At 43.4% G+C, this 12,303-nt stretch overlaps 1 protein-coding gene across 4 annotated transcripts in view; it reads left to right on the top strand.

Annotated features, from left to right (window-relative positions):
- The window catches only part of KRAS (KRAS proto-oncogene, GTPase), a 48,627-nt gene that overhangs the window by 3,257 nt on the left and 33,067 nt on the right, over positions 1-12,303 (top strand). For all 4 annotated transcript variants that reach the window (XM_032789768.2, XM_032789770.2, XM_032789771.2 and 1 more), the window contains exon 2: positions 3,395-3,516. In XM_032789768.2, the coding sequence (XP_032645659.1) occupies positions 3,406-3,516 (111 nt within the window). In that variant the 5' untranslated portion in view covers positions 3,395-3,405. The remainder of the gene's footprint in view (positions 1-3,394; positions 3,517-12,303) is intronic.

Here is a 12,303-nt window from a genome sequence, read left to right as displayed (position 1 = left end):
CCCCCGTCTCCCCCACCTAGGAGCCACTGCCAGAGGGCGTGAAAGTCTCTTTCAGGAGCCGCCTGAGGTAAGCGCCGCACCCCTCACCCTCTCCTGACCCCCTGCCTCAGCCCAGAACCTGCACCCAAACTCCCTTCCAGAGCCCGACCCCCACCCCTCCTGCACCCAAACTCCCTCCCAGAGCCCAAACCCCCTCCTACACCCAAACACCCTCCAAGCCTGCACCCCTCCTACACCCAAATGCCTTCCAAGCCTGCACATCTCCTGCACCCTAACTCCCCACCTAGAGCCCACACCCCAAACCTCCTCCCGCACCCCAACTCCCTGCCCCAGTCCAGAACCTGCACCCTTCCCTCCCCCAAACTCCCTCCCAGAGCCTTGTGTGTGGGTGTGGGTGGGGGCGAGAGTTGGACCCGTTCTGAGCACCACAAAAAATTATACAAACCTGCCGCCCCTGGCCTCAGAGCCTCTATATATCCCCTACACCCATCCGTATCTTTAGCTTCCTGCTCCCTTACAGCCCTCTGTTCTGCTCTAGGGCTTCTAGACCAGGGGTTGGCAAACTTTTTGGCCCGAGGGTCACATCTGGGTATGGAAATCATATGGCGGGTCATGAATGCTCACGATTCCCGGCCAATGGAAGCTTTGGGGGCGGTGCTTGGGGAAGGGGTAGCATGTGGAGCCCCCTGGCAGCCCCTACACATAGGAGCTAAAGGGGGACATGCTGCTGCTTCTGGGAGCCACACAGAGCCCCAGCACATATGGAGCAGGGCAAGTCCCCGACCCTGCTCCCTGACTGGAGCTCAAGGGCTGGATTAAAATGTCTGAAGGCCCAAATGCAGCCGCAGGGCTGTAGTTTGCCCACTCCTGTTCTAGACCCTTGATCCACACTCCTCTACACACCCAAGAGCAACTAAACCCTGCTCCTTCTCTACTCCTGTCTCCTACTCTATACCATACTGAGTTTCCCCTATACCCAGCACCTCTTCATACCTCCCTCCCAGGGCCAGTACAAGGATATTTTGCACCTTAAGTGAAACTTCCACCTTGCACCCCCTCCTCGGGAGCATCGCTTATTATAAGTTTTCAAAAATGAATACAGTGGAGTCACATCTTATGCAGGGTTAGATTCTAAGGTCAGTGCGTAAGAGGAAAATCATGTATAGTGAAAATTACCATAAACTACAGTACACACAGTATACACTGTATATGTTAGAACAGCGGTCCTCAACCTATGGCATGTGTGCAAAGGTGGCACATGAGCTGATTTTTTTTCTTTTTTATGGCAGGCTGTGCGTCCTGGCCACCGCTGAGCCTGCTGCCGGCCTGGGGTTCTGTTCACTCAGCTGCCAGCCGGGGTCCCAGCCAACGACTCCGCTCAGCCTCCTGCTGTTCACCCGGACTGGCAGGAGGCTGAGCAGGGCCGGTGGCTGAGACCCTGGCTGGCAAAGGGCTGGCAGCCGGAACCCCAGACCAGCAGCGGGCTAAGCGGGGTCGGCGGCTGGGATCTCAGCCCTCTGCCAGCTGGGGTCCCATCCGCTCAGACTCCTGCCGGCCTGGGTGAACGGAACCCCTGACCGTTCACCCAGGCTGGCAGCAGGCTGAGCGGAGCTGGCTGGGACCCCAGCAGGCTGAGTGGGGCTGGCGGCTGAGTGAACAGAACCGCAGGTCAGCAGCAGGCTCAGCGGCAGCTAGGACCCGCAGCCTGCCATTTAAAAAAAAAAAAAATCAGCTTGCGTGCCACCTTTGGCATGTGTGCTGTAGGTTGAGGACCCTTGCTCTAGTGTATACTGTATTTTATGGTAATTTTCACTATACACGATTTTCCTCTTACGCTGTGACTTTAGAACCTAACCGCTGTGTAAGATGTGACTCCACTGTAGTGTAAAAAAAAATAATAATTTTGGGCACTGCATTTTGGCACCCCCAAATCTTGGCGCCCTAGGCGGTCGCCTAGTGGCTATACTGGCCCTGCTCCCTCCCTAGCTTCCAACACCTCTTTACCCTGTACTTCCTTGCTGCCCCCACTCTCCCCAGCTTCTCTGCATAGACCCCTCTGTGCTTTTACTGCCTTTCCCAAAATGTCCTCTTCTTTGTGCCCCTCCTTTCTCTGCCTTCTCCCTGTCTCTCTCTGCCCCATGGTTGTGTCTCCTGACTCTGCTCTCTGCCCCACCCCCCTCTTGAAGCAGATAATGATTTTGCTGCCACTGAGAGGAGGAGGAGGTGGTGCTGCTGGAAGGACAGGTGGCCAACGCCCTCCACCTCTTGAATGTGAGCCTCACACCAGCCCACATGAGTGGATCCCAACAATATTATGCTGTCAAATTCCACCCCTCCCCCACAAAATAATCACCATATGCACACAAATAGTGGGATTCCCAGCTTTGAGTGTAAGGAATGTAAAGAGCCATAGGAGCAAAGATGTTACAGAAGGCTTGGCTGTCATGCTTTTCTGTCCTGTCACTTTCCTCGTGACTGGCTTTGCATCTCATTCAAGAATTTACTTGCAACTTTATCATTATTTTATATAACAGAATTGGCTATAATGGACAAAGACTGTATTCTGGTAATTTATGACAACCATACCATAGTATATTATTGGATGTCCATATATAATAATAATATACTATTCTTGCCCGGAAAAAAAAAAAATCCGTGAAGGTGAATCTGACAGGTGAGCCCTGGTGTTCAGTTTTTTTATAGCAAAATGTTTTAAAGGGCTGTGTTCATATTTGAATATTAAAACTTTATATAGTTTGCTGCTCTCTTGGTAGTATTTAGCCACTTTTGTAACTTTCCAGTGAATCACTTCTGACCCTCCATTTTTAATAATCAATTTCTTTCCAAGGCTTTGCTGTTTTGAATGCTTCCTGAGTTATTTTATATTATTATAGTCATAACTCCTGATATCCAACAACTTGCTATGTCACTGCTCAAAATGGAGAGGTCTTGATGGTAGCAGCTTTGCTCTGCAGCATTTGTTTTTTTTAATGCATGTTTCTGATCTAACAATGTTTACACCAATTTGGTCTTTAAGATTTGAGGGAACAGCGTCCTAAATCTCTTAAATTTTCTGACAAGAACTGATCTGAATATTAAATATAACCTATAAAAAACGATTTTTTCCAACTTTCCCAAGTAATGGTTTTCACAGTTAAAGATATTAGTTTCAGTTTGTGTTCAGTAACTTGTGGCACAATGCCTGCACCAAATCCTTTACAATTTTTGACACACAGAAATGGCATCGTCTTTTCAAAAGCTTTTTTGTGTGTGCACACTAGCAAGAGAATGGTTTTCCCTTTCTTAAACACCTCAGTAAAGGAACTGGGGGATGATTTAACATGTAATTGAAACCTGACTGACTCATGCTTTATCTTGGCTTCTTTGTTACCAGGTCTGCTGAAAATGACAGAATATAAACTTGTCGTTGTTGGAGCTGGTGGTGTAGGCAAGAGTGCCTTGACAATACAGCTAATTCAGAATCATTTTGTGGATGAATATGATCCTACAATAGAGGTAAACAATTTAATTTTAAGAATGTGTACTAGTGTTTTTGACATGAGGGGCAGATTACTTTCTCTCAAATGCTGATGTTGATTCTGTGGCTTATATTGCTATATATATGTATTTTGAATGTCTTTTCTATAACCTTTTGATTTGTATTTTGTTTAAATGATGCTATAATAGTGACCATTATTTACAGCTTGTTTTAAAGAAATTTTAGATATCCAGCAGATATTCAAAGTTCTATTCTAAGCTCAATGGACTCTCTTTCCACAGCGGTGTTACAAAATCAAAAGGTAATATCCTGAAAATATACTTTGATCACCTGAAGATTTGGTTCTTGGTACTAGATCTCATTTAGGAGAGACCAGTAAACTAGGGGGGTGTGCATGAAATTGAGAGTGAGAGAAGTGCACAAAATTAGCATAGCATTTGAGACTTTTCTCATAATTCTTATAAAAGAAACATACCTCTGAAGTTGCAAGTCTCACTACTTGAATTGACAATTAAACCGTCACATGCTTCTACAAAATCAGAGGATTGTTTGGATGCCCAGGACTTAAAATAACAGGGAAGTTCTACATTAAAAGCTGTGGTGTGTGGACAGAACTGCATGGGGAAGTTTACGGTGCCTACTACTACTATCCATTAATAATAGTGTTAGTGCTTCTAGGAACACCAAATTCATTCGGACTGTTAACATGTAATGTTCCCCAGAAAAGATGTAAACTTCCTAGAAGATTTGACTAATGGAATTTCTTTGTATTAGTATATTATAGGAAGCTTGCAAACTAGTTGCACAGGATTACCTCAACATTATGTTGTAGTCGACAGTTGTGGAAATCATTAGTGTAATGTTTTGAAGAAAACAACTGCAGTTTTTACCTACACAAACATCTTTTCACTTATCACAATAGCATTCCTCTAAAGATTACTTTGATAAATACTTGTTTGAATGGATGTCCTAGGTACTGTTTTTGTCTGTTAGTTTGTAAGACCTTTAGGACAAGGACCTGACAAATGGATTACATGGTCACAGCACCATAAAATAAAAACCATATAGCTGAGGTTGTAGGCAAGGAATCATTTAGAATGGCAAGTGGCACCCCAAGGAAAGTTCTTACAATTGGATGTTACACTTCTACTTTCCTGCAACTGGATCTGCAAGAGCAGAGCCCCATTTTAATGAATAGGGCTGCTTAAATGTGCTGTTTGCACAGATGGATTTGTGGGTTCAGGGTCTAAGTCAAGAGCTGTAGCCATAAAGATATTAGGTGTTTGTTAACACACGGTGAGAAAGAACATAGGGTTATAAATTTGCCTTGCTTTAGTACAGGGGAGGGCAAACTTTTTGGCCCGAGGGCCACATCTGGGTATGGAAATTGTATGGTGGGCCATCGATGCTCATGAAATTGGGGGTTGGGGTGTGGGAGGGGATGAGGGCTCTGGCTGGGGGTGCAGGCTCTGGGGTGGGGCCAGAAATGAGGATTTCATGGTGTGGGAGGGGACGCTGGGCCAATGGGAGCTGCAGGGGTAGCGCTTGGGGCGGGGACAGTGTGCAGAACCCCCTGACTGCCCCTACATGTAGGAGCCAAAGAGAAGACATGCCGCTGCTTCCAGGAGCCGCACAGAATGGGGCAAGCCCCCGACCCCACTTCCCAGCTGGAGCTTGAGGGTCAGATTAAAACATCTGGAGGGCTGGATGTGGCCCCCAGGCCGTAGTTTGCCCACCTCTGCTTTAGTAGATGATACTTGCACAGTGACAGTAGCTTTATTTTCACTGTTATGGTATCATCGTCGTCTCATTACCACTTTGTATTACTGTTGTTCTTTCTGTAACATTCATTGATTGCTTCTCCTTGGACAAATAAATATTACATTTGTAAAAAAGTTAAATGTTTCCATAAGTACTCAGACATTTGAAATTATTAGTGTGGCTAATGGAGGTGTCCACAATCCCTGTAACATTTTTGTATTGTGAAAGATAATGGGGGCGGGGGGCAAGAGGAAAATACTTTATTGCCTGTCAGCAGCAACATTATAAATAAGTATCTCTCTAAAATTACTTTTCAGTAGCATATGTAAGATCTTACATTCTTACAAAAATACTATGTGGAAGTTCTCAGACCACATAAAATCCACTTTGGGCTGCTGTATGTTCACACTTGTACCTAAACAACTAAAACTGTTTTAGGGAACAGATTTAGTTAAATCAATGTATGTGTGTATGTAGACCAACACTTATAAATATGGGCTAATATATTGAAGCAGTTTGATTAGTGCCCTCTACTGGTCAAATATTTTCTCTTGTATCCAGAATGTATTGTGGCTCATTCATTGCCTGACATTTTATTAAAATGTTTATGTATTTTTCAAATGTTCTTTAGAGAGAGACCAGCCATCCAAGTAGGCTGTCCTTGAAATACGCAACTAAAGCTTGAAAGTTGTTCAGGGTGGGTTTTCCAAAATCTCCTATGTGACTTAGAAACTCAAGTCTGAACTGCTTTCAAAAATTTTACCTTATGTTTCTAAATCACTTAGGCATTCTGGAAAATTCCAACCTAATTAAATAACAGTTTAGAATGCTCATATTAAGTTGTGTAGAGGGTCCTTTCATAAAGGTATAAATAGAGAATTTTTTAGCAAGTGTCTAACATAAACAGTGATCAGTTAAGTGATTCCCCCCCCCCCCCTTAAATTACATACAGTACACAAATGTGGAAAATCTCAGCATTATCACCGAGAACAGTGGAGGTGTTTGCCATTAGCACAATTCAGATTGACTTTAGGCTTGTGAAAGACCCGTGATAACAAATTAAGTAATTAGTGTAATGGAAATAAAGCTTTTCAATGTAAATTACAGAATCTAGTTTTCAGGAAAAAATTACAAACTGACTTCTGGCATGGTTCCTAGCATAGCAGTAACTAGTGTTTTTTGTTTTAGTTATGACTGCTACTCTGGGTTTCCCTTTCTTACTTGAGTGATGTATTTTTCTGCTGGATCCTGGGGCATCGCTGTTGTCTATTTCCCCTTCGTTTGTGTGTTTTCTCTAATCTGCAGTAGCACTATTTGGCCTTCTCTAAGGGTATGTCTACACTACGGGATTATTCTGATTTTTACAGAAATCGACTTTTGGAAACAGATTGTATAAAGTCGAGTGCACGCAGCCACACTAAGCACATTAATTCGGCGGTGTGTGTCCATGTACAGATGCTTGCATTGACTTCCTTAGCATTGCACTCTGGGTAGCTATCCCATAGTTCCTGCAGTCTCCCCTGCCCATTGGAATTCTGGGTTGAGATCCCAGTGCCTGATGGGGCCAAAAATTTATTGCAGGTGGTTATGGGTAAATGTCATCTGTCAATTCTCCCTCCGTGAAAGCAACGGCAGACAATCATTTTGCATCCTTTTCCCTGGATTGCCCGGGCAGACGCCATAGCACGGCAACCATGGAGCCCATTCAGCCTTTTTTCACTGTCACCATATGTCTACTGGATGCTGCTGACAGACGTGGTACTGCAGTGCTACACAGCAGCATCCCCTTGCCTTTTGCAAGTTAGCAAAGATGGTTACCAGCCCTACTGTACTGTCTGTGGCTTTGCAAGTTGACAAAGACGGTTACCAGTCATACTGTACTGTCTGTTGCTGTCATAGGTGTTCCTGGCCGGCCTTGATGAGGTTGGTTGGGGGCACCTGGACAAAAATGGGAATGACTCCAGGTCATTCTCTTCTTTAAGTTTCCTCTAATAGAGATTCAGCCATGCCTGGAATATCATGTCAGCTGGAGGTTTCTGCCTCAGGCTGCTCTCCCAGTCGGCAGCACCATGTGGTCGTACCTACCCCAGCCTATCCCTTGCTTCCATGGCTCATGAAGCCTGGATGGTAGTAAGGAGCAGTTCAACTATAAGCTGAGCAAGTGCATAATGGTGGTAGAATGTGCCTTTGGACGTTTAAAGGCTCACTGGTGCAGTTTACTGACTCGGTTAGACCTCAGTGAAACCAGTATTCCCATTGTTATTACTGCTTGCTGTGTGCTCCACAGTATCTGTGAGAGTAAGAGGGAGACATTTATGACGGGGTGGGAGGTTGAGGCAAATAGTCTGACTGCTGATTACACGCAACCAGACACCAGGGCAGTTAGAAGAGCACATCAGGATGCACTATGCATCAGAGAAGCTTTGAAAACTAGTTTCATGACTAGCCAGGCTATGATGTGAAAGGTCTGTTTGTTTCTCCCCAATGAAAACCCGCCCCCTTGGTTCACTCTACTTCCCTGTAAGTCAACCGCCCTCCCCTCCCCCCTTTAATCTCCACTTGCAGAGGCAATAAAGTCAGTGTTGTTTCAAATTCATGCATTCTTTATTAATTCGTCACACAAATGGGGGGATAGCTGCCAAGGTAGCCCGGGAGGGTGGGGGAGGAGGGAAGCACAGGGGTGCGGTAGTTGTAGGGGCACCCCTAGAATGGCATGCAGTTCTGAGGCCAGCCAGGAGCACCCATGGGACGATGATGATGACGGATACAGTCCTACTGTACCATCTGCCGTCCGCAAGGCAAGGGCAAGGGGATGCTGCTGTGTAGCGCTGCAGCACCGCGTCTGCCAGCAGCATCCAGTAGACATACGTGACATTGAAAAAAGGCGAGAAAACGATTTTTTTCCTTTGCTTTCACGGGTGGGGGGCTGATGACATATACCCTGAACCACCCACGACAAATGTTTTTGACCCTTCAGGCATTGGGAGCTCAGCCCAGAATTCAAATAGTTTTCGGAGAGTGCGGGAACTGTGGGATAGCTACAGTCATCAGTCGCCCCTCCCTCCATGAGCGTCCATTTGATTCTTTGGCTTTCTGGTACAATTGTCTCAGCTCCTTAAGTTTCACGCAGCACTGTGTTTGAGTCCCTGTTGTAGCCTCTGTCCATCATGGCCTTGGAGATTTTTTTCAAATGGTTTTGGCATTTCGTCTTTTGGAACGGAGTTCTGATAGAACAGATTCATCTCCCCATACAGAGATTGGATTCGGTATCTCTCGTACGGTCCGTGCTGGAGCTCTTTTTTGATTCTGGGACTGTATGGTCTCCTGTGCTGATTGGCGCTCCATGCTGGGCAAACAGGAAATGAAATTCAAAAGTTTTCAGGGCTTTTCCTGTCTACCTGGCAAGTGCATCCGAGTTCAGATCACTGTCCAGAGCGGTCACAATGGTGTGCTGTGGGATAGCTCCCGGAGGTCAGTAACGTCGAATTGTGGCCACGCTAACCCAAATTTGAAATGGCAATGTCGATTTCAGCGCTACTCCCCTTGTCGGGGAGGAGTACAGAAACTGATTTTAAGAGCCTTTTATGTCTAGAAAAATGGCTTCGTTGTGTGAATGGGTGCAGGGTTAATTCGATTTAATGCTGCTAAATTCAACATAAACTCGTAGTGTAGAGCAGGCCTAAATTCCGGTCTGTCTCTCCCTGAGAGAGTGAGCACATAACTCGGCTGTCATTGCAGGTTGGAATGTGCACGGTAAAAGGACACTTTCTGGTTTTGCTATGGTGCTTTGGGGCAGTGGTACTAGTCCCAACAGACCTAGCTGTGGGATTTTCTTTTAGAGCACACAGACACAGAGATTTGAAGTGCTACATACGAGAGAATATCTTAACTTGCTTATGAATCTATTGTGCCTTTTCTATGGTGCATTTTAAATTCTCTTTTAAGAACTTTGTAATTTTTTCAGAAATAGTAATACTTACAGTACAGCACTTATCTATGCTGGGTACATATAGACCGCTAGTCCACACAATGTCAAGGCACTCACAAAACTTAATGATCTAAGATTTTTTTCGTAAAATGTCAAATTATAAATGTAAAATCTTATTTATATCAACATATTAATTTTACTTGTATCTTCTCTTCCTCAAATATTTACAGATGTAGTAGAGAGAGATTCCAAACTTTAAACTGTCCTCTAGAATCATCTCTATCCTTGTTCCCTCTGCCACCTCAAATCCTGTTTCTGGTCATGGTAGATGGATTTTCCTTTAATTTTTGGGACTTGGGGAGCAAGAACTTCTTGCATTTGGTTTTCTTGTCTGTTGCTGTAGGGCTTAGCTCCTTCAAGCATTTCTTGTTTTTGTGGTAAACAAGATGCTGTGCTACACTATAGTGTAGTATTCCGCTGGGGAGGGAGAGAGTTAATTTCCCATAAGGCCCAAATCTATAGTAGATTGATCAATGGGAGAGTGGAGAGTGTGCCTTTTTAGATACGAGAGTGGTCTTCAGAGTTGTCCCTGAAGAGTTGATCAGGCCAGGCGCTTAGGGTACCCATTCACCAGACTAGACTCCTTTCCCCGTGCCTCCTTCACATGGAGTACTTACGTAGGTGTGCCGTACATTGGGGAGAGAAGGCAGTCTTATGCTGCTCATTTGTCACAGATCTCCAAGGGGCTAGACATGGACTGAAAAGCTAAAAGTTCCCTTTATGTGCTGAGTGAAATAGTCGTTTGGCCCTACATATGTGTCTTCTGTTTTGGAGGAGTATAAGTGTTTGATCCTAAGCCTATTGAAGTTGATTGGTGGAGGAGGGAACTCCCATTGACTCTAACAGGCTGCGGATGAGGCCCTGAGAGTGGTGGGTTTCCTGCGCTTGTACGTGAAATTAGAAACTGATCGGATTTGAATAAACACTTTTTTTCAAACTTTCTACAGAAATCCTAGTCAATATTAAGAGTTCTTATAGGAAGAATACTGTTGGTGTAAAAGTTTTATGATGCACATGTATTGAATTCGGAAATCTTAATGTAACAGATGAAGTAGAAAGCTCTAGCTGAACCATTTGTCAGTATAACTTACATTTCTGTCAGTTTCTTCTTTAGAAACCCCCTATTTCAGGGACTATAAAGTTTACATTAAAAATAATTTTTTTTAAAACTGGGGGGAAAAAAATGGCTGAGCTATTTTTCTTGACGTTCATTCTTAAATTAAGAGTGGTGGTATAGCTATGTTGATCCCAGAATATAAGAAACACCAGCTTTGCAAGGGAGTAACTCTTTTTTTAATTGAACCAGCTTCTGTTGGTGGAAGGTACAAGCTTCTGAACTACAGAGTTCTTCAGGTCTGGAAAGTTTCTTTCCCTTGATCTGAAGAAGAATTCTCTGTAGTTCAAAATCTTGTACCTTCCACCAGAAGTTGGTCAAAGAAAAGATGTTACCTTATCTACCTTCTCTTTGAAATAAGAGTGTGTTTTTAATTTTGGTATAGCTCAGCTATGCAATTTTTTGCCTCCTTTGGAGAGGTAGGGAGATATGAAGGACCGACACATGCACATTTGCTCATCACGAATGATGTTTTCTCATGGTTTCTCAAGTAAAAGTCCAAGTGAATACAGAAAGAACTAAGGATTTTTTTTTTTCTTTTGATTTGATCAGTACAGAGCCAAAGGTGGGGCTGGTGCTTTATCATTAGCTTGGTGATGAAACTAATGGCAAAATATGGCAGCTCTACCTTTCAATTTAATGGGAACTGAACATTGGACTCTGGATGCCTTTTTAATGTTCCACAACAGCAAAAAAATGTGGTAACCTTAACTTTAAATTTCCTGGAGCTTGTAGGTTTGTTGCAACTTTATCAATATTTAAACAATGCTAATGTATTTTTTAAAAGTTGATATACTACTGCTTACTTTGGCACTTTACATTGCACTTAAGCAAAATAAATATTTCCAAAGTGATGTGAGAGGTAAACTTTATCTTAAAGGGACACACAGTTAACTTAGTCACGTTTGTGCTTGAATTATTTTATGTGGTATTGTTACAAATACCTTCTAGGATCTAGATAAGTAAGAGATGAGACTTTTTTTTCCCCCTCAGTTTGTTCACTTTGTGTATCTGGCACTTTGTGACTGTGTAGAATATTTACCTTACCTTATACAAACAGTCATTTCCCTCTTGTTTGTGTTGGTTGTTCACACAGCAACAGGGAAGAGAAAAAAACTCTTTAAAATGGGAAAACATACCTAAAGTTGGTAGGGCGCACCAGGAGCAGGTGTAATACCTTAAACTAATTTAAATTATTAGAAATTTATTTTTTAAAAGTTGGCTAGATTTCAAGCTGTCTGTAGCTAGAACTGAGGCTCTCTGTTACTTTTTTCCCTTCATTCAGAACAAGTGCTCAATACAGCACAATAGCGTAAGCTTTCAATTTTGGTTAGTATTAACAAGAACTGAGTGATATTTTGTTAACTGGAAAATAAAAGGATCTGAAAGGTAATGCTGGTATTTCTTCCTGAATCATTGTACCCATGACGCATTTAGATTTCTGATAAAAACATTGTTTGCACTTTCCATGGATATATCATGCCTCTGTTTTAGTATTCTGTAGTGATAGATAATGCATATAATATTTACAGAAACATAGCAGTTTGTATACAAAAGTAATGTGCTCACTTATACTGTCACTGAACCTTTAATAAACTCAGAAGGTAAGGTCCCTTGGGAAGGAAATCTACGTTCAGGAGAGCTGGCAATTTCTCAAGGAGACAATAGTAAAGGCACAGCAGCAAACTATCCCATTGCAATGGAAAGATGGGTAGAGTAGTAAGAAACTAATATGGCTCCATCAGGAGCTCTTTAAAGATCTGAAAATCAAAAAGAAATCTTACAAAAAGCGAAAACATAGATAAATTGCTAAGAGAGTACGAAAGTATAGCACAGGGATCGGCAACCTTTGCATGTGGCTCTCCAGAGTGAGAACCCTGATGGGCCAGGTTGGTTTGTTTCCCTTCCCCAATCGCAAATTCGGGTGATCACGGCTCCCAC

This window comes from Chelonoidis abingdonii, chromosome 1 (genome assembly GCF_003597395.2).
Source record: "Chelonoidis abingdonii isolate Lonesome George chromosome 1, CheloAbing_2.0, whole genome shotgun sequence".
In the NCBI taxonomy this organism is placed as follows: Eukaryota; Metazoa; Chordata; order Testudines; family Testudinidae; genus Chelonoidis; species Chelonoidis abingdonii.
Note: the sequence above shows the minus strand (reverse complement) of the source record. Positions and strands in the feature narration are given on the sequence as shown.